Raw genomic sequence first — 19,879 nt, 5'->3', positions numbered from 1 at the left:
TTTTTTTTTTTTTTTTTTTTTTTTTTTTTTTTTTTTTTTTTTTTTTTTTTTTCACATTTAGAAATATACTGTCAAATGGTGCATGGCATGACATATGGGCATATGGCTTATCTGCTTTTGCTGCTACTGCTGCATTGTGACTGCTGAATGAAGTTCATGTTTAATTCCCATGTTATTTCTTATTTAGGGCCTTCCGAAAATAGGCACGTCTCATTTTAATAAGAGGGGAGATCTTCTTCTGTCAATTGGTTCTCCTTTTGGCATCTTATCTCCTATTCACTTTTTTAACAGGTATTTGCTTATTGTGGAAGTATATTGTATATTTCAATAGATTATGAACTCTATTGTTTAGTATTTTCCCATCTGACTACCAAAACCATGATGTTAAAACCACATATGAAGTAATATAATAAACTAGCTATATGTTACTCTTATTAATATTTCTTCAAGTCTAATTATTTGTGGTTTGCCTTTTAATTCATGCGCTTACTGAAATTAGCTGGAACTGTGCATTAGAACTTTCTTTGAAATCCAATTTACCTAAGTCTTGCTTATAATATTAGTTTCGCCTGGTTCTTTATAAATTCTTCCTATGACTGCTCCACTTTACTGTTGGAACAGTGTAGCGGTGGGATCCGTTGCCAACATTTACCCATCTAGCAACTCAAAAAGATCATTGTTGATGGCTGATATCCGGTGTCTTCCTGGTATTAGAGTTTTCCTTGTAACTTAGTGTTCTTTCATGAATTTCTAATATTCTGAAACTATGATTCTATTCTTACTCATAATGTGTTAGGAATGGAAGGTAGCCCAGTTTTTGGGAAACATGCAGAACTTATAGGTATCCTATCAAGACCATTAAGGCAGAGGACTAGTGCTGCTGAAATTCAGGTAAGCACAGAGACAGTTTTATTCTCTTTTTAAAATCACCCACCCTTGAACTTGATAGATGTCTGTTCATCTGACCCACTGCCCACGAACCTCTCAGAATTGACACTAAAATGTGTAGCTTTCTATGCCAAGACTAGCATACACAAATTTGCTGCACCCTTTGATGCTTTCTAGTCCAGGTATTTGAACCTATTATTTAGTGTACTGTGAGAGAGTATTTTGATTTTCAGAATAGGTGTTCCCTTTTCTTTTCCCAGTGCATCCCTATGTGTTCGTCCGTGCATTTTGTGCATTTACTTTTGGCTTTTACTACATTTGGTATTTTTATCGCCCATTCTGCTTTCTTTGAAGCTGGAGGGTTATTCTTATTCTTGTTATTTGGTTACAAATACGGAATACTTGCATAGCATAATAATGAAAGTATGAAACTTTGGGTGACAGATGGTTATCCCTTGGGAAGCTATTGCATCTGCATGCAGTGATATGCTGGACCAGCAGCCTCAAAATACCTGGAATGGCATCCGCCATGACAATGGATTATTGAGTGATGTGGGAATGGGGACCGAGGGTGGATCCATAAAGGACATCCATGGATATCTCTGTGCAGGCCCCCCACCATCATCCTCAATCGAGAAGGCAACAGCTTCTATTTGTCTTATCACTGTTGATGATGGAGCATGGGCCTCTGGTATTTTGCTCAACAAACAAGGTCTGATCCTTACAAATGCTCATCTTCTGGAGCCATGGAGATTTGGAAAGGCATCTGCAAATGGTGAAGTACCTAAGACCAAACCCAAGGTTGTTTTTACGCCCTATGATCAATGCAAACATCCAGGTGATGAAAAAGTTAGCATCAACAGTAGGGATCAAGGTTTACCGCAAACAGGAATGGAACCTGTGGATTTTTCTCTTAAGAGAAGGCACAAAGGGTTTAGAGTCAACCCAGAAAGTTCAGGCAATAGGAATATACGTGTACGCTTGGATTTTATGGATCCTTGGATATGGACCAATGCGAAAGTTGTTCATGTTTCCAAAGGACCACTAGATGTTGCACTACTGCAACTTGAGTTTGTTCCAGATCAGCTGTGCCCCATTGTTATGGACTTCACTTGCCCCTCCCCTGGATCAAAGGCATATATTCTTGGACACGGTCTATTTGGACCACGATGTGGTAAATAGCTCCTGAACTCTGTCTCCCTAAAAAGGCCAAGTATTCCCATCTTGTATATCATTTGTAACTTACAATTCTGTCTTTTGTTTAGACTTCCTTCCATCTGCTTGCCTTGGTGTCATAGCTAAGGTAGTTGAAACAAAGAGGTCTATGCACTATCAGTCCATTCAAGAAACATATTTTCCTGCAATGCTTCAAACAACAGCTGCTGTCCATCCCGGTGGTAGTGGTGGAGCAGTTGTCAATTCGGACGGGCGAATGATTGGCCTTGTGACAAGGTAAAAGAATACAACCTATCAAGGATGATTCTGAATGTAGTATTAATAAGCCTTTGGATCTAGTAATTGGTGGTTCCGTGGTTGGCATATTACTTACGAGCATGGATGTTAACAGCAGCAATTACTGAATGTTGAAACAGTAATAATTATTATTTGAATTACACATCTATCAATTAAAATGTTTCTTAATGTCCAGTCTAAAGAACTGTTTATTTATTATTTGCACAGCAACGCCAAACATGGTGGAGGTACTGTTATACCGCATTTGAACTTCAGTATCCCGTGTGCAGCTTTGGAACCTATCTTCAAGTTCTCTGAAGGTATTTGATATTTGTTATAGCCCGAATTCATAATTTCATACTGCCATAGATGGCAAGGTTCTACTTTCCCAGAAAATGAAAGACGGAAAGAATTTTGTTTCCAGCAAAGCATCCTTTATTTAGAATGAAACTTAAACTTAGGTGTCAAAAAAAGTATAATTTTAAAACTTAAAAGCAGCCTAGATCATATTCTACAGGTTTGGGGTGGAAACTTTGTTTCCTTCAACCTGGATATTTTTAAGAAGTTTGTATCCTCACTAAAGAGTTAATTCCAGCAAAGGTCCTCTGACTGTTAGCTTTTTTCGCAATTTGTCCTCGTCTATCAATTTGGACAGATTTTGTCCTGGACTATCAGAATCATTTTACATTTAATCCTCCTGTTAGTCTACCATTAACTAGGTGTGAAATTCAGGGGTTATGTAGGCTATTAGTGCAGTGCACCTTTTCTCTTAGCCCAACACAATTGGACTCGCAACACTTGGAAAAGGCGCGTTTGAGTTAAAAAAAAAAAAAAACCTACATTGCCACCGAATTTCACGCCTGTTAACGTTAGACTAACAAGAGTACCAAATGCAGAAAGATTTTGATAACCCAGAGCAAAATTTGTCCAAATTAATAGATGAAGACCAACTGGAAAAAGCTAATAGTTTGAAGAACTTTGCTGGAATGGACTCCCTACCTAAATTTTAATTGAACTTGTTTATAAAGTTTTGCTCTATACATGAAAGGCAATGAAGTAAAGGGCATGAAAAGTTTGAGCCTTTTTTGTACTGGCTTTTACCCCATGTTTACCATATCTGTATATGCACTTCACAAGTTCACATGACACAATTCCATTAATTTTTTTATGTGCTATTTTTCTAACAGATATGCAGGAGTTATCCCTGCTGGAGTATCTCGACAAACCAAATGATCAGCTATCTTCTGTGTGGGCATTGGCGCCACCTTTATCATCCAAACTAGGCCCCTCTTTGCTCGATCTACCGCTACTTCCCCAAGACGGTGGTAGCAAGAACATAAAGGGCTCCCGATTCGCAAAGTTTATGGCTGACAGAGATGAACTGCTGAAAAACACACCCCAACCTGACAAACCTGAAGGCTCTCAAACTAAATTCATTTCCAGCAAGTTATGACAGTCCAACCCCTCTGAACAAACAAAAAGTTTTTCATACCACTGGTCAGATTCCATTCCTTGTTGGGATTGAAACACAAATTGCATTTACTGAAGAATGCAAACACTTCCTTTGGTTATACTCATGAAGCATCGTCGATGAGAGGAAGAGTGGATATGCGTGCCCTCCCCCCGGTGGTTTAATTTATAGCAGCCGCCTGAATGTTAGCATAGCAGTAGAGCAAGCCAAACCACATATGAGAGATGAACACTGTACTATAGTAGCAAAAACATGGCTTTCTTTATATTCTTATTGTAATGTCATTGTCAAATAAAGGGAGGGGAAATATGCTTTGTGTCTATTGTAATTTGTACATTGGTGATGGAACGGATGTTTGTTATACAGGTCTGGGTTCATGGAGTGTTCTTTCTTTTGCAGAGTGTTCATTTTAACTTCATCATATATTATCGATTTGATTACCACTGTTATTTTCAATTTTGATTGGTGACTTTAATTTAATCTATTTTTAATTTACAATTTTTTAAAAACGTTTCACGTTGTGTCTTAAATGTTAAGACTGAGAAGTCGTTTTGTGTTTTTCACCGATTAAATTCTTAAAATGAAGGTTGTTGTGTAGTCAGATCTAGATCTTGCAGGCAATGGCTGTTAAGAAACCGGTTAAAGGGGTGTTGATTATAGTTACATAGTCGAGTTAGATTATCTTATATTAAACTTCTTTATCGTTGGATTTACATTCGATTATTAACGTATCTGTTTGTTATGTCTAGAAACATGTCTGTTTAGAGATCAATTTGCTATGTTTAGAAACGTGTCTGTTTAGAGATCAATTTGGTATGTCTAGAAATATGTCTATTTGCTATATCTAGAAATCAATTTATGTGCTTGCACAGACAACTAATTTCTCATCTGTCGTGGAATTTTCTTTCCACGATTGTACTTTTCATTTATTTATTTCTTTCCCCAATTGTACTTTGCATTTATTTATTGATTAATGCATTCTGTATGGTTGGTTTTCAAAATTTCTTAAAATGAAACATGTGCTACTAGTGGATAACATGATAAAAATGAAACATGATATGATTTGAAAAACAAGCATATATATGTTTATGGGAGTGATTTACTACTTAGAAAACAACATATAACATAATAATAATTAACGATCCCTATATATATCTGCCTATATAGAGACATACGTATACTTTTTCCCGTTTCAGAATTTTTTATTGTCACCGGCACGCCTCCTGAGCTCCACCACATCCTCATCGTCCATCGTCTTCTCCTCCGGCGACACCTTCCTCGGCGGCTTGGTGTGATCTTCAACGTAGTCCTCCACATCCTCCGATTTCCCCACCACACTCTCCTTAATCTTCTGACCCGTCTCCTTCGCCGCCCCCCACGCCCCCTGCACCGTCTGCTTCGCCTTCTCCCCTATGCTCTCCGCCGCCTCCGCCGCCTTATTCGCCCCTTCCTTAGTCCTCTCCGCCGCCGCCCCCGCGGTCTCCTTCGTCGTGTCCTTCGTCCTGTTCGCGTACTCTCTGGCCTTGTCCGCCGCCTTGCTCGCCCCTTCCTTGGTCCTCTCCGTGGCGTCGTGCGCGTACTCCTTCGCCCTGTCCTTGGCGTCCCGGGCGCCGCCTTTGGCGTCCTCCTTCATTTCGTGGGTTCTCTCCTTGGTCCTGTCCGCGGCTTCTCGCGCGCTCTCCCGCGTCTTCTCCGCCACCTCCGCCGCCGCGTCCCCCACCGTCCTGTCTCCCGCGTACCCTTTCTCGTAGTCTCTACGCTTGTAATCCTCCGATGCATTAAAACCCTGCTTCAAAAATTGCACAAGAAACTTATATACTCTTTGCTCTTTACATTATTACCGACTAAAATCAGAAGACAAGATTTACTCCTCTTTAGAAATAAAAAATAATAACATATATACATGAGTTAATTAACCCATATGTTATACCTGGGGGGAGGAGGCTGAGGAGAAGCAAACTCTGGAGAATTTGGGTCGGGGAGAGGAGGAAGGGGATGGAGGACGAGTAGCCTTAGAGAGGAAAGACATTATGGCGTTTTTGGTCATAGACGACGACATGGCAGCTACTGCGAAATCAAGATTGATCAGATTTTTGTGTTTGTTTAGTTTCTGCGATAGATAGATTTTGGGGAGGAGAGCTGAGGGAGGTTTAAATGCATGGGAGAAGAAGATGGAGTTGAAAGAGGGGAGAACTGGTGGCATCTCCACAACATCACACCTTTGCATCAAAATGCCACGTATTCCATAGGGGTGCATGACATGCCATTTTTGGAAGGTTTTTTCGAAGGTTGGAACTATATATATATATATATATATATATATATATATATATATATATATATTTTCTATTCAACTGTGGCCATGCCTTCTGGTGCTGTTGGTCCCGAATACACTACTGTACAATTCAATGTTAAAACATAGATCACAATGAAAATACACAAAAATACTAAAAAAACACACCACCCAAAATATCATAATTCTCCTCCCCCTTGGTGCATTTCCTAAGACTGTGTGGTGTATATTTATATACACAGTGAGTCAGTGATGTGTTTTTTGATGATGTGTACCTAATGGTGCATATTTGTGTGGTGCATTTTTTACTATTGAGTCGTATATATTTGTATACATAGTCGTGCGATCATACTGACCACACGTAGCGCGCAACCACATTATATATATATATGAAAATGCTCCGAATCACAACTCTAAATAATTCATCACTTAATTTAAGGAAAAATTATAATTCATCATCTTTGCATGAAAATGCTTGTCTTGCCGGCCCATCAACACCTCCTCTCCCACCTTGGGCCACCATAACCTTAGCCCAAAAATTATTGCATGGACCATGGTCCACACAGCTGTGTGGACCAAAAATAAAAGGTACATTATTTTTGTACTGTAAGTACATTATTTGATAGTATACCTACCGTACAAAAATAATGTACCCTAAAATAATGTACCTACAGTACAAAAATAATGTACCTTCAGTACAAAAATAATGTATTTTTTTATTTTTGGTCCACACAACTATGTGGACCATGGTCCATGCAATAATGATTGAAATTCTAAGTACAAAAATAATGTACCTTCAGTACAAAAATAATGTATTTTTTATTTTTGGTCCACACAACTATGTGGACCATGGTCCATGCAATAATGATTGAAATTCTACGCCCTTATGCCTAGAACCCCTTAATTAAATAGGGCCGACGCCCCATCAATTTTTAATGTATTATAAGTTTATTTTAATAACTTGCAGTATATTAAAAATGAAGCAAGAATATTGTATGCAGGGAAATGTATACCTCTCATTGGCTTAGTAACTTTCTAAAATGCATTCATCTTTCAACTGTTTAAAACATACAGTAGCCCAAACCCCACACTAAAAACTGCAGTAAATCCAGTAATGATGCTTACATACATACATACATGCAATGTGATGCATATAAAGTTAGAGAAAATCCCATAAAAGATGGAGCAATGTATCAGTTCCCCATAAAAGATGGACCTCTGAACTGATACTCTGGCTGCAACTGAAGCTCTCTCTCTTTCAGATAGTGCAGCAATGCTGGCTGCTCTGATCTTAGCTCTAAACCCGTGCCACAGACATAAGGGGACGGTCTTTGGTACCCAAAAATGGGCTTGTCTCTTCTGTGTTCGTCAGGGCCCGGGATGAGAGGACTGGGAAGCATCTGCGGGGGGGTCTCCAAATACAGCGCTGCAGGGCTCGAAGCCAACGGGTTCCCCCACTGGTCTAAAAGATCGTACCTCGCCATGTTAGGTGCATTCAGATTATTGGGGTAGGTTGATGGTGGTACATTATTGAAGTGAGATGGCCAGAAGTGAGTGTTGGCTCGATCGAAATTCTGCCTGTTTCTGTAATGGTATAGCCATTCGGACGAGCTCATCCCTTGCAGTGGCGAGTATCCGTCGAGAAAACTTGGAGCTCCTCTCACGAAATTGAATGGTCCCCGAGTTGGATGCCAGTTCGTGTATGAGTATCCACTCATTGGTGATGCCCCGAGAATGCCATCGCCTTCCTTGCTGCCCTTGAACCACGAGGCATCTTCGGGTAAAAGCGGGGCAGAAGGCACTGGACTTGCATAAGGCGGAGGAGGGGCATCGAGAATTGCTGCTGCAGAAACATGGGAGGAACTAACTATGGGATCTTTTGTTTCAGTAATCGAAAGGGCATTGAAGGATTCACTGAGAGTTTCTTTGTCAATGACCCATGCCTTGAGGGATGGAGGTCCAGCAGGGTAAGCTGAGGAGTCTTTCAAGACAGGCTCTTGGGGCTTCAATGGACTACTCAATCTCGGGTTATTAGTGGTATCAGGGCGGAAACTGAAAGTATCTGCAGTCTGGGATTGGCTTTGCCCGACAAAAAGCGAGGAGGCACGACGCAAGGACTCATCACTGCTTGCCCCTTCTTCCTTCGTTCCTTCAGCAGAGACACGATCACTCGAGGGGCGGGATGTAGAAGCAGGAGCTGAGTTATGTCTCGTGATGATGGGCTTAAAGAGAATCACTTCTTCCTCCTCTGCAGCACTGGACTGGCTGTTAATAAAACCCGAATGATTTCGATTTTCCCTCTGCTCGTTTGTGCTTCCAGAACTCTGTTGAATTAGTTCTTGCGGTTCATGACCCTGGTCTCGGGATTTTGCTACCAAAGAGCTGAATCTTTTTTCAAAATTATCATACACGAGCCAATTACGCACCAAATCACCTGACCTGCCTGCAATTTTAGTCCCAACAAGAAATATGCGTCGAGACCTAGATGTATTCCTGCTACAGAAGTTCTCCATGCATTCCCGATGGCCCGTGAAATCCAACTTCATGTGTGCACGGGCCATTGGGTCGAACCCCTTCAGCTCGTGGTCCTCCCAGAGAGCAGTGTTGTCTGGAGCAACTTCTTCATTATAACTAAGATCAACCCGGTTCAGAAGATCAGCAAAGGCACCAAAAAAGTAAGACATGGCACTCGTGACCCTTTCATCTCCCGCGTGAGCTTCTGCTCTTTCAAGTGTGTTCGCTAACCATTCAACGAACACCAGCACAGTGGGCAAGAGCAGGCATTCTTCTAACTTACCCCCGTTGACACATCGCTCAACAATGCGCCCCGCGCAAATGAAAGTAGCAGTCAGTGCTAATTTAGTCAAGCTAGACTCGGGCTCGATATCCTCTTTCTGCACCTCCCCTTCATCGCTCTCGGTCAGGCAGTGGATGATGAAGATGAAAATGGTAACGAGTTGTAGGGTACGATAAGGGCCCTCTCTCGATGGATCCATAAACTGATACGATTCAAGTGCAGCCTTTAGGTCTTCATCGCCTAACGCCATCATAGCTTCTAATTGTCTAACCGTGGAAGCAAGGGTGTGGGGAAAATCCTCTAAACTGCATCAGAAAAGCGTTGATACTAATCAATTGGATCACCAAGATGGAATATTCGAACAATAGAAATGGACGATATGTTTCTATATGTACCTGGATCTTAATAGAAAGAAACTTATCAATCTGACAAACAGGCGCCATATATCAGATTTCCCCGAGGAAACACTTTCAGTGCCTTCCAATTTATTGTCATTTGACGAACCGTCACTTCCTTGGGATCTAGTACGCAAGAGCGCTTTTTCTGACGGTTTTAGCAAATCAAGGTGTGCCTCGCTCGAAAGGGAGTGGAAGTGAGATGACCTGTTCTGCAGAGTAGAAAAGATAACAGGGAAAAATTAACAGTTGAAGTTCTCTAGAACGAGATAAGGTTAATATTTAATAACATATGTTTCGACTTTCACATTTCTACCCTACGAGTAGGAAAAGTTGCATAAATACCTAGCTTACCTCCTCTAAGAGAAGCATAAGGTTATTCCAGGCATCGGGAAAAGGCTCCTTGACAGCCAAACTCCTTACACAATGATACAACGCAAGGAAAGGATCGCCAACGTACGTTGCCAAGAGTGCAAGCTGCAAATGAGTTGATTACATCTTTATATTTAGATTGCAATATGGTATGGACTACAAAAAGTCGGGAATGATAGATACACTCGAACTTTTCAGAAGTTGATGTCGGGGTACCTGATTATGCGGGTTTCCACTATCGGGCCATATCCACGATGCTTCGAGATAATACGTGGCTGCAGCTGACCACTTACAAGCATCGTGTTTCTTACAAAGTTCACTATACCTAGCAAGATCTCCAAGGCAAACCAAAAAGCGATGGCACGCATATTGGCATTGCGGGAGCTTCGTAGGTCCCGCCAAGCACGAGGAGGCATCGCCCTTCTTTCGCAGTAAGAGTTCCCCGGGAAGTCCACACGTTCTTCTAAGTTTCTTAACTAAATCCCGATAAAAGTCACTAGCTTCAGATAGAAACGACTTGAACCCTTCCATATGTTTATCGATATCGTGATGGGAACTCGTATCCTCCTCTAAACTTTCACCTTTCCTTTTCTCCGCATTCGATTGTCGTATCCATTTCCGATACTCATCAATGTGCTTATAGTGAAGCTTCCATAAAGAGAACTCAACTTCTTGAAGCCCCACCACTTTGTAATCATTCAAAACGATGTTCTCATAGCTAGCACGGGCCTTATGGTAAAGCTCACGGACCTCTTTATGCAAAAGACCTTTAGAATATATCGACGTCAACAATTGTTTCTCTACACTAGCAATCTGGAAAGCGGGAATGACAGAACAATCAACAACTTTGCTAAGATAAGGAGCCCTAAGCGGGATTAAAAACAAATACGAATCGGTGAGATCACCTCAAGAAGAGCATTGAGCTTTTCCTTTTGATCTTTGAACGAGGCAGCCTCTTTCGTATTCATGGCTACTACAAACAAACGTCTTATCAATCTCCTCGTTTGTTACTCTGATTCACGAATACCGTAATAATACCTAGGTAAGACTAATAACAGATCAATCACACACTAAAACAACTCACAATCAACTGAAATGAGCATTTCCAACAACAGGTTATCTGTAAATTCCCTTATTTATGCCATGATAATGACTAATATCACTACAAAAACAGCTTAAAAGAGTGTAATTAAGGCACATCATTAGCACAATATCCAAAACAAAAAACATAACATTAAACCACATAATATTCTCTAATTAAGGTACTTAAATCAACAGAATATCCAACACTAATGACAGTAAAACAACAAAACATCCAACCTATTTATGAAAATGCAGTGACTTGAGGTAGCATTTCCACATAAGAGCTGTAAACCCATAAACAAGGGAAAACCAAAACCAAAACCAAAACCTGAGAAGACTTCAAGATTATCTTTAACCCATCAAACAAGAAAAAAAATTGACAGAAATACCCCCTCATCAATTTATTTCAAGAAATTAATATTTTCAAGATAGAAAAACATGGTGATCACCATTCACCATCACACAAGAAATTCTTGAAGAATACAGCTTGGGATTCAAGCAGAATCATGTAGACTTAAGATACACAGAAGCAAATTGGGGAATTCTTACAACCCATAGGTTAAAAACAAGAAACAAAAAGATTGTAATTAACATTGGGGGAAAAATACTTTTTTTTTAAAAAAAAAAATTAAAAATAAAAATTAAGAAGCAACCCAAGTAGCAGAATTTGATGAAAGTTTGCTTGAAAGTTGAAACACAGCATAAAAAATTCATCAGAGGGGATTAAAAAAAAGGGTAGTTTGATGAGAAAGATGGGAAGAAGCATTGGAGTGAAAGAGATACCTCTGGAGAGTTGAAGAATCAGCTTATCTTCTAAGCTGCTTACATTTGTGATTGGAGAGAGAGGTTAAAAGAGGTCTTTGCACAGTGTTTGTGTTTTAGTCATGAAAATGGTAAACAGACAGATGGCTGGGAAAGGTGGCAAGTCTTAATGAATGCTTTTCTAATGACTAATATACCCATCTCTCTCTCCTTTTTAATTTTCTTTTAATTTTCCGGATTACCTCCCCACCCCCCCCCCCCACCCCACCCTCTCTCTCTCTTGAATATTTTGGATGACGATTGACGAGGAAGACTGGCCATCACTGTTTGATAGTCTATACTACACTAAAAAAATTGTGTAATAGGTTCTGATAGTGTAAATACACTCAGATATACGGATTTGAATACGAATTATAGTATATTATTAGTTTGGATATAGTAGCTCGGGTAGAGGAGACAGAGGCTCGGACCCTTAAACACTCTAGAGAGAGAGAGGAAGTTTTTCCTTCAAGCATTTAATGCGATATTTATAGAAAGTTGGAAGAAACACTGTCGGGCGCGTTCCTCATGCACTCGACGATCTAGCTATTGTGTGGCGTATATCTTGACTAACCAGCAGTTATTGTTCTCGGTTCAAACGTCATTATCTAAATTCATCTCTAAGTTCTTATTGCACGGGCTTCGCACAGCTTGGGGGCCCAAGCCGAGCAATCGGGTCAGTCCGGGTCTCGACCAAGTCTAAAGGTTTTCAAGCAGCACCTTACTAAGCTAAAAAGGTTGGGTAAGTACCCTCGGGAGGTTAGACGCGGTCGGAAAACAATCCTATGTGCATGGAATCAGATCCGATCAGGTAGCAATACATACGTGTAAGAAATACCAGTGCGTAGGTAGAATCGAGATATAATCTCCAAAAAGTTCAATCTAGAGGGTATTAACAAAAATCAAATTCGTGATTTTTCAATACGAAAATCAATTTCAACAATGCAACCACCCCTTTCCGGGGTCTCAAAGTGCATTTTTATCATTAAATTACAGAACAATCGTAAATTTAATCTTCAAAAAATTATAAGCGCCACAACTTTTAATCACTGAATTTTTAGCGTGGCACTTTTAGTTATTCCATTAAATTTTAGCGTGGCACTTTTAGTTATTCCATTAAAATCTATTCAATTAGTGAGTAAGTCCGTTAAAATTTATTGTTCTTTTTTAAAAAATTGAACTAATTGGGTTTAATAATGGAATTTTAAATTTTTTTTTTGAGTACTACTCTATTACAATGTAGTATCTTTTCATAGCTACTTTCTCAAGCTAATGAAACACAATTGCCTCCATTGTGAAGGCTCGAATCCACTCCCATCATCTATGAAAGAGGAGTGTTAACCGAGACACCAAATGCTACTAAACCACAAGGTCTTTGGCTGAAATTTTATAATCTATTTTGTTTTATCTCCCCCAAATTGCATCCCAATTCTGCAATTTGGTGGCCAAGTGCCAACAATGCAAAACACTCCATCTCAGTATAAAAAATTAATGTAACAATAAATTTTAATTGATGGACCGAAAACGTCATTTCCTTGATACTTAAAAACTAAGGGCCTGTTTACTAATAGAAAACTTTTTCTGCTTTCTGTTTTTCAATTTTTCAGTTTTCATTCTCTGTTTTCTGTTTAGAAAACTTGTTTACTAACACTTATTTTTTCAAATTTATTTTTTCAAATTAACGTTATAAAGTTAACAATAAGTTTAATTTCGAGTTATTTTTAGACCTTATATTTAAAATATTTTAAAATATATTTGATTTAAATAGAATAAATATATATTTTACTTTGAAATCCAATATATGTAAAAAAAAATTTACATTTGATATCCGGACCAAATTTATATATGTATATAACATAAATAAAAATATATTTGAACCAATAACCTATTAAGTTCACACAAAATTTAGTTTAGATAATATTAATATTTTTTGAGCTAATATTTAAAATATGTTTGGATATATTCATTTGAATGACATGTATGTAATATATAATTTTTATTTTGAATTCTAATATAGTAATATATGTGTGAAATTTCGATATCTAATATTTGGACCAAAACCAATAATCAGTTGAGTTCAATCAAAATATAAAGCGTGGTATAGATTTCAATTTTTAATTTAGATAATGTGAATGATGTATAATTTTAAGCATAATCAAATAAGTTATGTTTAAATAAATAATGTAAATAGAAAAGATTGAAGATAATGATAAATAAATGAAGATGAGAATAAATGTAATCATAGTAAAGAATAAATATGTAAGTAGATAATGGTAAGAATGTGGTTATAATGACATATAGTCTAATAGATTATAGCTAATTCTATTTTCCATTTAGTTTATAGTGTTTCAGTTTTCTAGAAAACTGAAAAATTATTTCCTGTTTTCAAAATGGAAAACTGTGCTAGTAAACATGTTTTCTGTTTTCTGTTTTCCAGTTTTCAAAATTTCCAGAAAATTAGAGAAAATTTCCAATTAGTATGGATAAGGGTGTGTTTGGTTGGGGGGTTTAGGCATAAGGTATGGGTATCAAAGTGATTGTTAGTGTTTGGTTGATAGGTTTTGTGAATGCTACTATGGGTTTGGAATACCCCATTAATGGCAAAACCCATACCCTTATTAAATAAGGGTTTCATCTTCTTTCATCATTTCTTCCCCAACTATTAATAATCATTCCCATTCCACCCAACTACCAAACATGCTAAATACTTTCACCAAAACCCATTACCCTTACCAAGTATTTGATACCCATTCCGATTCCGATTCCCATGTGCGAACCAAACGCACCCTAAATTCATTATTTCTTTATGATTCAAGAGCCAAAATGTAATAGTCTGAGTGGCACAAGAAAGTTAGCAACAATAACGTGATCAATATAAATTACTTATAGTTATTGACCAACTCAAATCCAGAAGGTAAAAGATTAAATAATTTTTTTTTAGCTCTTATCTTGTGAGCATATATAATTTTTGAAATTTTATCCAATTTACAATTTTGATCCTGCCATATTAAAATATAGAGAGTAAAATTTATATTAATTAATAATTTATAAATTAAAAGTGTAACGTGAGAGAACTAAAACCTCAACGTAGTTAAATGTTTGAAATTATAATCTAGAAATTCAAATTTCTCCTTTTTTTTGTTTTTTATTTTATTTTTGGTGATAAGAGAAATCCGCAGCTAATATCTAAATCGCATTATGAAATTTCATAAACGGAATCAATTGATAAAATGTTAACAATAATCAAACTAGTGACCCTCGCATACAAAAATTATTCTCCACTCATTTGCTCACCCGACTACCCTTTTGAAGGATATTTTTTTTTTTTCAATTATAAATAATGAAAAGATTCATTAACTTTCACTATTAAATCATTGAAATTGTACTAAATATTTAATATTTAATGATCATTAAAAAGAAAAAAAAAGCTGTATTAATACACAACTTTTATCATAACATTACATAAATTTAATATTGGTTGGAATTTAACTAATACTTTTTTTTTAGATAATATCATAATTGAAGGTGGAGAACCATCATCACCAAAAGTCAAGAAGTTCTATCCCTTCTTCATCAAGCTAAACCTATCAGAGTATATTCACTACTTTTCTCTTATAAAATTATTTTATTGATTTTTCTGGGTCTTCTTTAAACATTAAATAATACTTGTGTATTTACTGATAGTAAAATTTTGTTTTAGTTTTTTTTTTAAATATAAAATACACATACTTGTATATTTAGAAAATTAATTAAAAAATAGAGACTAAAAAATTAGTGAAAGGAAAAAAGGTAGTTGAATAACGTAATCAGTAATTTTTTTAATCATTGTGAGACTAATTTGTATTCGGCTCGAGTCACATCTGCATTCTCTAATCTCATTTGATTTTGTTGTTGCATCAATAATTTGCTTACCGACTGTACCAAATTGTTGAGTTAACTGTGGTTCCTTTGATGGAGACAAAGTTTTTTAAACTACTAAGAAAGACGGATGAGTTTCATGGTAGTTTGCTAGTCCTATAGGATCACCATCAAATCAAATAAACTAGTTCAATAATGTTGACTTAAGGTGTACTTGACTATTCAAAATAGACATAAAGAATTAGATATAGTTTTGTATGAATTTCATGGAAATTGTTTGTTGGAGTAAAATCAATGAAGAATAGTAGAATTGGATATAGTTTGGTACGAATTTCATGGAAATTGTTTGTTCGAGAAAAAAACAATGAAAAATAGTTCTTATAGCAATCACTTACAAAGACAAAATTAATGAATTGAAATTATTAACACAAATGTAACAAAACTTCTCTCAAAAGGTTGAATCCCCAACCGCAAGGGACCTCTACATTTCAACCCGACAAAATATTTGAGAGGATATAAATCACAGTGACTCAATGACCCAGTAGACAGGGCAAAATGCCAGTGCACACAAGGGATCAGATTTGTCCACTTTGAACATAATATGGTAGCAAAACTACATGTTAAGTATGGTAGCAAAGCGTTGCGTACTCTTTCGTTTTGGGTGATGAGTTAAACTCGCGGCCACAATTCGAAAGTATTGGTAAAAATTGAGCTCATGACTTTCAGATATAAGAATTATGTCCCACACATTTAACTATTAACCATCCCTTTTGTAGCATTATATTTACTCTTCCATAATGTATTTTGCTTGACATATCAAGAATTTTTTTTTTCTTTCAATTAATTAACGCTTTAATAGTATAGGAGAAATGGCATGCCTACAAGTGTGACAATTTTTTTTTTCTAAATATAATATAAGTCTCGATTCATATATATAATTATATGAATTTTGATAAATACTCATCATAAACCTAACGAAACATACATATCCTATATCATTACCCTAGCAACTATGTCGATAAAGTTATTTTAATTTTAATCTTTTCATGGTATATTTTATTGTAAAAAACATTACCATTTACTCACTTTACATAATTGTGCAATAACTAGTATTAAAATTATGTGTTTATGTTTCGGATACACATCAATAACAAAATGCTAATTAAATTTGATCTTTCAGACTTCCATCGAACTAGTAATATCATATGGAGTAAGATTGAACTACAATTTCTAACATTATGCAATATGTCACTATTATATAATTATGGCTTGACTCCAAGGGTTGATTTGTGGCCTACTTGTTGGTTTAAAAATGACTTCAAGCAAAATTATTTACTATAGATATGAAGATTGGTAGGCCATATACATTATACATGGTTTCCATTCCCATCCCATATATGCATTCATTATATTAAATTAGCATCATATATATATATATGCGAAAAGCCTTCACTTAATTAAGACTTACATTTAGCGATAATGTGAGAGTTTAACTGATTTCTATCACGAACATTGGGGGTTTCATTTGGGTTAGACTCTTTTTACGCAGAAATGTATAATTTAATGTTGAATCTCAGAGCTAATGGACTTGGGACGAGTTCATGGGGTCTAAGATAAGGGATATAATGTGGCAAAATCGAGAAACTTAAGTTTAAAAAAAAAAAAAAAACCATCATAAGATAACAACATAAATATTTTGTCAAGCATAGAAATTTGGCATGCAAGGACAATTAATAGCTCACCTACTCCATCTGGTTTTTCCTTGTGAGGACCTTGTGTTCTTATTAGTAAGTAACACCAACCATATACATGGTTGAAATAAACTTTAATTTTTATGTTTTTATCTTTGGTGTCACTATCCATGAATGTCTTGTGAATATAGGGTACGGTTAATGTGTTCATTTTATGAACGTTCAAATAACTAAATGCATAAATTTTAGGGACAACAGTTTTTTTATCAAACAAATTAATTAACACGAATACATTAATACATTGACTTTTATAAAATTTATATTGAAAATGAAAATATTGATTGTATGTTTTCTCTTTGAAATAAACCTTTATGAAGATCCATGGATCACAATCCGTATCTCCTTATGGCGTTTCACCTATGAAAGCGCCCTTTTTTTCTAAATGTCTCAATTATATATCAAAAATATGTACAGAAATCATGACCTTAGGGCACATAATTCAATATAATAAAACACATAAATCCATAAAATAATAAACATAAGTATCTTAAGTGTTTACACAACTACCCCTGCGATTTAGGTACATAATCCATGATCATAAGACACATAATATCATAACACTAAACACAAACTTATCACACGAGATGCATAACTCATCTTATGTATTTATACAACTACCCCTATGATTTAGCCAAGGACCTTGTAGTTCAGTGGCATTAAACCCTTCTTTTTATACGGGAGGTGGTGGGTTCGAGCCTCAGTGGGAGCAATGCTGACTCTTGTGCTTCAATAGGTTGAGAAAAGTAGTTATGAACAGAAAAGATACATAATTCATGACCATAACTCACATCAAATCATAACACCAAACACATCACACGAGACGCATAACTCAACTACTTAATTTTATCTACATGCAAACCCTAATCGCCAACGCCGATATGCAACAGCTCAAATAGAAATTCAATCAACATAACATAATAATAGTTCAATCATAATCCTAGAAACTGTTGTGAGAGATCATCGCATATCAGATACGAATTCAATTAATTGCATCAACAACCAAATGAAAAACAAGAAAACATATAGATCGCAACTATAAAATTTGTTTGAAAAAACTTGAAATAGACTCGTCAGTCATTGCCAATTCCTACGGAGCAATCATCTCATCCATATCAAATACACACACAACGCAATAAAGATCAAATCCAAAAATGCAATATCTAAAAATCTGTGTGAAAGAAAAAACCGCGAAGATAACAAAAGGGAAATGCTAATTTATTTTTTCAAAAAGAAAAAATAACATATAACAGTGAAAACGAGAGTGACAAATTAATGCGTTATAATCAAAGCATAAAACAACGTCCTTTGGATTCAAGGTTTACAGTGCACTACAGACCTTGATTCGCGATATCAAATACACGGGCTAGTCATTATGGGTCTAGCATACATTGCCATCACTATTTTAATACATAGAAGTCAACATATTGGGCTTTGAGACCCATTGAACTAAGCCAAGAGCCCAACTACTTGAATCCCATATTGGGGGAATTGGGAAATTCAGCATATGGTCATTTTGTTTGGGCTCAAATTCTGGCCCAATACAGTAGTTAGTGTTCCTAGCTTGGGCTGGACCTGCAAAAAACTTTACAAATAGTTAATTTTAGTTTTCATCTGTTTTTAATTTTAAAATTTATAAGTAATTATATTTAATCACAACAACTAAATGGAATTTTTAATCCTAAAATATATCACCTTTAGTCTCAACGGAAGATTAAAATTTACATGTCATATTTACTATTTATGGGTCAAACTAACTTTTTATTTATTTATTTTTGTGTTTAATAGTATTTTTAATGTAAATTTTAAATATATAAATTTTGTATAATAATTCTAAACTTAATATTGAAAATAACTTCACTCAAATTACATTAAGTGAATTAGACACATAAAATTGGACATGGAGTATACTTTTTAAATAATTCCAAGAATGGTTTGGGCTCGATACTCTATGTTGATGTATGCATGATTTTGCGAGTTGTTAGGTGGACCCTGGTCCTAAGTGTGTGTTTTTAGTATTAGAATTGTGAATTTCTAAAATATAAATTGTGCTTCTAAGTCAAAACACATAAATTATGTATGCTAACATTGTGTGTTCGTAGTATACAAATTATAAATTTTTAAAAGGTAAATTGTGAACAATTAAAATATGAATCCATCTTGTAAAGTAAATCTGGATCCACAGAATAATTTGCTTAATTTTGCCTAGAATTATATAAGTTTTTTGCCAAATACCTTGTGATCTAGTGGCATTCTGTGTCCCCGTTAACACTCTCACATGGATGATGGGAGTGAGTTCGAGCCTCAGTGGCGTCAACTGTTGACTCTTTGTGCACATACTACATTATAACAGAGTCTTGATAGTTTCTAGTTTCTTTTTAAAATATTTTAACACGCCAAGTCAAATAAATATGATAGGTTTATACTTTTTCAGCTTTAGATTCTATGTACTGAGTCAAATAAATAGGATAGGTTTATACTTTTTCAGCTTTAGATTCTATGTACTGGGACTCTGTCCCTCCTGACTCTATTTCATCGTTTTTGCATTAATATATCTGGTCTTTGGTTTCAAAAAAAAAAAAGAAGGATAGGTTTATGGTTTATTGCAAGAATGGATAACTACACCGCCGCCTACATAGTATATAATAAAAGAAAAAGGAATAAAAGAATTAGAGGATTACAGCTTACAAGAATGTTTATAGGTGATGGTAGGTTTGGAGT

General features: G+C 36.1%; 3 protein-coding genes across 8 annotated transcripts in view; 1 reads left to right on the top strand and 2 right to left on the bottom strand.

The window, feature by feature from the left end:
* LOC116027005 (glyoxysomal processing protease, glyoxysomal) overlaps positions 1–4,260 on the top strand; it is a 7,415-nt gene extending 3,155 nt beyond the window's left edge. The window contains exons 8-14 of the mRNA XM_031268437.1: positions 188–291; positions 622–707; positions 797–891; positions 1,333–2,062; positions 2,154–2,340; positions 2,569–2,660; positions 3,528–4,260. Coding sequence (XP_031124297.1) covers positions 188–291; positions 622–707; positions 797–891; positions 1,333–2,062; positions 2,154–2,340; positions 2,569–2,660; positions 3,528–3,793 — 1,560 coding nt within the window. The 3' untranslated portion in view covers positions 3,794–4,260. The remainder of the gene's footprint in view (positions 1–187; positions 292–621; positions 708–796; positions 892–1,332; positions 2,063–2,153; positions 2,341–2,568; positions 2,661–3,527) is intronic.
* Positions 4,261–4,870: 610 nt separating this feature from the next.
* LOC115996306 (late embryogenesis abundant protein At3g53040-like) lies at positions 4,871–6,068 on the bottom strand. Its single transcript, XM_031235508.1, has 2 exons — positions 5,742–6,068; positions 4,871–5,597 (listed from the first exon to the last, which is right to left on the bottom strand). Exons 1-2 carry the CDS (start codon positions 6,066–6,068, stop codon positions 5,004–5,006), a joined length of 921 nt encoding a protein of 306 aa, XP_031091368.1. The 3' UTR covers positions 4,871–5,003.
* A 1,044-nt stretch (positions 6,069–7,112) lies between these two features.
* LOC116026745 (protein SMG7L-like) lies at positions 7,113–11,651 on the bottom strand. 6 transcript variants are annotated; one of them, XM_031268133.1, is made up of 6 exons: positions 11,535–11,651; positions 10,574–10,716; positions 9,885–10,481; positions 9,651–9,773; positions 9,297–9,508; positions 7,113–9,206 (listed from the first exon to the last, which is right to left on the bottom strand). In XM_031268133.1, the coding sequence occupies exons 2-6, from the start codon at positions 10,634–10,636 to the stop codon at positions 7,298–7,300; spliced, it is 2,904 nt and encodes a 967-aa protein (XP_031123993.1). In that variant the 5' UTR covers positions 10,637–10,716; positions 11,535–11,651; the 3' UTR covers positions 7,113–7,297. The 6 variants fall into 6 exon arrangements, with proteins under 6 accessions (XP_031123993.1, XP_031123985.1, XP_031124016.1 ...); XM_031268125.1 differs by having other exon boundaries at positions 10,574–10,706; XM_031268156.1 differs by having other exon boundaries at positions 10,574–10,641.
* Between the last annotated feature and the right edge of the window lie 8,228 nt (positions 11,652–19,879).

This window comes from Ipomoea triloba, chromosome 1 (genome assembly GCF_003576645.1).
Source record: "Ipomoea triloba cultivar NCNSP0323 chromosome 1, ASM357664v1".
Taxonomy (NCBI): domain Eukaryota; kingdom Viridiplantae; phylum Streptophyta; class Magnoliopsida; order Solanales; family Convolvulaceae; genus Ipomoea; species Ipomoea triloba.
This window is presented reverse-complemented; position numbering and strand designations above follow the sequence as displayed.